General features: G+C 44.8%; 1 protein-coding gene across 1 annotated transcript in view; it reads right to left on the bottom strand.

The window, feature by feature from the left end:
- The window catches only part of TPK1 (thiamin pyrophosphokinase 1), a 310,839-nt gene that overhangs the window by 149,984 nt on the left and 156,470 nt on the right, over nt 1-4,385 (bottom strand). Inside the window, exon 4 of the mRNA XM_023736916.1 lies at nt 1,213-1,378. Coding sequence (XP_023592684.1) covers nt 1,213-1,378 — 166 coding nt within the window. The remainder of the gene's footprint in view (nt 1-1,212; nt 1,379-4,385) is intronic.

The following is a 4,385-nucleotide window of genomic DNA, read 5'->3' as shown; positions in this document are numbered from 1 at the left end:
GTGGACAGACTCATTCCCAGCCAGAGTCTAAGGCCATCAAGATACTCTCAGTCTTCTTTGCCAAAATCAGGAGTGGCCTGATGGAGAGAGAAGGATGATGGGACAAGCCACCCCCTTGGTCCCCCTGGATGTGGACGGGGACGGCATCGCTGCAGGACAATCAAGGGAGCCAGTCTGAAGACGGGACAACCAGACAGGGAGTGTGAGATCTGATGGCACCAAGTCTGAGTTGGCCTCATTGCAGGCCATTCCTGAGGCCAGGCTGCGCGATGTTTCCTGATACTGGACCATCCACGGCATGTGAATGCACAAGACATTTTCCTAGTCCCTTAGTTTAAGACTACACGTTTGATCATGTATCTCAGCTGAACTTACTGCCCCACCCAGAAAAAAAGGACAATTGTCATTCTACGCTGCAGGATTAATTTAGGAGATATACACTGAACATATATCGAAACATAATAAAATACAAACTTGTGGGTTAAAGAATTAGAGTCCCTGGGTAGTGTAAATGGTTAACGGGCTCGGGTGCTAACCCAAAGGTTGGATGTTCAAGTCCACCCAGAGGCATCTCAGAAGAAAGGCTGATGATGTACTCCTGAAAAATCAGCCACTGAAAACTCCATGGAGCACAGTTCTACTCTGACACGTAGGGGTCTCCATGAGTCAGAGTCGACTCAACAGCAGCTGTTTTTTTTTGTTGTTTACTTAGCTAATTAATGTGATTAGACATCTGAATGCAGACTCTTCTCTGTCTTAAAAAAAAAAGTTGATGTTTGCTTACAGAAGTATTTACAGTGATGGCCCAAGGGCCAAATCTAGGCCACCTCTGCGTGTGTCGGTGTTTGTTCTGCCCAAACGATATTTAAACATGTATGTGTACACACACATACAGCTCTGTGTGGCATGAAGCAGCAGAGGAAAGTAGCTGCTCACTGAGGCTGAGAATGAGCCTGCAGTGCGGGTTATCTTCTACAGAAACAGCTGGGTCCACTCATCTTGTGGTCTTATCACCGTAAGCTGTGCGGTGTTGTGGCTCTGATGTAAGTGCGCAGGATAACGTTTTGGCAAATGAGTACAGATTAACTTGGTAAGCAGAAAAAGAAACCCAAAATCCAGCACAAAAGTAAGTAACTCAGACGAGTGAGTTAGCCGGACCTTCCACGTCCTTGGTGCCCAGACCCTTCACCACCATGTGCATGCCCAGCTCACCTGTAGGCCGTTTTCTTCTATCCTCCTTTGGAGCACTTGAAGGCACTTGGTGAAGTCAGTGCTGTCTTGATCAGGAGTTGAAATGAGCTCACACCCCTGTGTATTGAAGTAAAAGAAATGGTAAGAATAAGGAATGATTTCAGCCTCAGGAAGACGATCAAGAGCTCTACAAGTAAAGATAAGCCATGGATCGACATATCCTATTATGTCCGCATTATTCCCCTATGATTAGAATTCTTCCATTATCTTCTCTATTTCAGGTAACAGGACATCTCAGGAACGGCGTTAGAAGGTTGCAGTAATGGGCTGATTATGGCCATCATTTCACCCAAGAAAAGTACAGGCTATTCCAGACCAATTGTCTCTAAACACCACCAATGTGATGACATTCAAGATTGACGTAAGAATGGAGGTACGAATATTATAAATTACGTTCACAGTGAAATACTTGAGATTAGAATGAAGCTATTTCTAAAAAGAAAAAACTTTTGAAGTCCTTTAAGCAGACCTCATAAGTGTACTTACATGGATGGAAAAGCTAATATTAATACTGAAAATGACAAAAACTTAAAGTAAAACCAAGTTGTCCATCTATAAAATGCCTTTACAGCACCCACCCACCCCTTCTGAAAAGAAACCTGAGGAGCTCCGACTCCGTAAATACGTCTCTGAGAGTATCTTTGGACATAACCAAGTGAATTCATAATCTGCTCCTTGCCTCCTCTACAACAGTGAAAAACACTGGAGTGTATTTATAAAGCTCCAAAAGCTCCAGTTGGATGGCACTAGTGAACTTAGATCACTAAAAACCCATATTTTTTGAAACGACATCTTTTCCTTCAATGTCTTCCAGAGGCAAAGGCATGTGAAATTGGAGCATGGTTAACAGTCCAGACTTCTATACTCAGGAAGAAAACAATCCTCTGACAAACAGCTGAGTAAGGGGAAATTAAATATAATCTCCTATACAAAAGTGCCATTCAAAGAGTTTTCAAGGACACAAAGCACCCGCTGCCTCTTGAATTATCCTAAGGACCGTTGTTGCTAGAGTTAAAGGTTCTCCTCTCATTCAAGGTGTCTCTAAAGGTGCTGAGCTCAAGCTGTGCTTCATTCATTCATGACTGTTCTACAACGTAGCGACCAATGAAGAAATTAACTTCTCAGCATTCGGAAATATATCATGCTCTACAAGGTATACATGCCATCTTTGCAAGATCAGCTATGACTCAGATTTTCCTGGCCCAAAAAGAACTCTGAAATTTACTGCAACCACCAAGCAAGGGCATAAAGAAGTGGCCTCGTCCCAGGCTAATGCTCCCAAAGAGAAAAGAAGCTGCAGCATATGTGAGAACACACAGGCCTGAGGAGATGACCTTGACACCTGACCAAAGCCACCGCGCCAAGGTTCCCTGAGCGAGGAGTTATGTTTCCTTCACCTTGCCCAGGTGCCTGGCACCAGTCTGCTACATGCTGTTGCTGTTAGCTGCTGTCAAGCTGCCCCTGACTCATGGCAAACCCGGGCACAACAGAAGGAAATGCTGCCCTGTCCCGTGCCATCCCCATGGTCTGCTGATCCACAGGGTTATGATCTATAGGGTTTTCACTGGCTGATTTTTGGAAGCAGATTGCCTACCCTTTCTCCAGCTCTGCTAAAACCTGTTCAGCATCATAGCAACACGTAAGCCTCCACTAACGGACAAGTGGCGACTGTGCGTGAGGTGCACTGGCCGAGACGCAGACCCAGATCTCCCACATGGAAGGCGAGAATTTGCCATTGAACCCCCACTGCCCCCAAAACAACACCCAGCCCCCGAAAACTATACCCCTCCCACACAGAAAGTCCAGAACTGACTCTAGTGGGAGCACTCTCAAACACGGCACGCGTCATCAGCACACCCTGAACGGAAGCTTTAGTGCTTATGTATTTGTCCAGTGATGAACATCAAACAACTATCTTTTAATTGTTCTAAAATTTGTGTATAATGACGAAACTAACTAGATAACCTAAAACTCTCCCACATTTTTGCTGGACCAGCCTCTTATGATCCTATGTGAACTATGGAGAGAATACTGATTATACCACAGTTGTTTTTGGACTTGAGAGCGATACGCGCATAGAAGCTCTTCACAACTTCCTTCCCTCAACAAGTCTTTGTTCACGTTTCTCCTTCTCACTGAGGCATGGCGTGCCTACCGTGTTTAATACCATTTGCTACCCTCCCTCTTGCCTGGCACCCATGCCTGATCCTGGTGTGTCAGGCTCCTCTCACCCTCTTCCAGTTCTTCTGTTTGCCTCATAGCACATATCACCTTCTAACATATTATAATTTACTTCCTTATCATTTAACTCCAAACTAGGATGTCAGTTCTATGGAGACAGGGGTATTTGTCCAAGGTTTTGTTCACTGTCTTATCCAGAGCACCATGAACAGCATACCGTAAGCGCTCAGTAAATTATTTGCTGAATGGATGATTATTTGCAAAAACTGGTTAAACCAAACCCGCTGCCATCGAGTGGATTCCAACTCATAGCGACCCTATAGGACAGAGCAGAACTGCCACATACAGTTTCCAAGGAGTGCCTGGTAGATTCAAACTGCCAACCTTTTGGTTAGCAGCCGTAGCTCTTAACCACTATGCCACCAGTGTTTCCACTATTTGCGTAGTGCTGGGCAAATAGCAGATGTGGACTTGAATAGAACTATCCAGATATATTGAAGCATCATTTTCTTAAGGTTAATCATTTCTATCCCACACATTCCAATAAATCAACCACTTTCATTTTTATGCAGTCTCACCTTCTAAGCCAACCAACTATGGGAGAAAACGGACCACGGCAACATCTCACAGACTGTTTGGAAGAATGATTCTGACTCTTCAGCAATCGGTGGAAATGTAAGATGACAGTTTGACAAAGGAGATCTGATTTTACTTCACTGCTTTCTAGTTGACTTTTCCTAAGATTTATACCATTTGGAAAAAAAGAAAAAGAACTCTCTGGATGACACACCGAGAGCGAGGCAAACTGCAGAAGAAGGTGACCTGCTTACTGATGAGCCGTCCACGGGGCGTCTCCTGCCTGGTGTTTGGGCCGCACAGCAGGTTTCACATCCTGCACCGGGGCTGAAAAACGCTGCTGCCCAAGATATGAGCAACGTTCACTCATGGCTGAG

The sequence above is a fragment of the Trichechus manatus genome, unplaced genomic scaffold (genome assembly GCF_000243295.1).
Source record: "Trichechus manatus latirostris isolate Lorelei unplaced genomic scaffold, TriManLat1.0 scaffold00093, whole genome shotgun sequence".
In the NCBI taxonomy this organism is placed as follows: Eukaryota; Metazoa; Chordata; class Mammalia; order Sirenia; family Trichechidae; genus Trichechus; species Trichechus manatus.
Note: the sequence above shows the minus strand (reverse complement) of the source record. Positions and strands in the feature narration are given on the sequence as shown.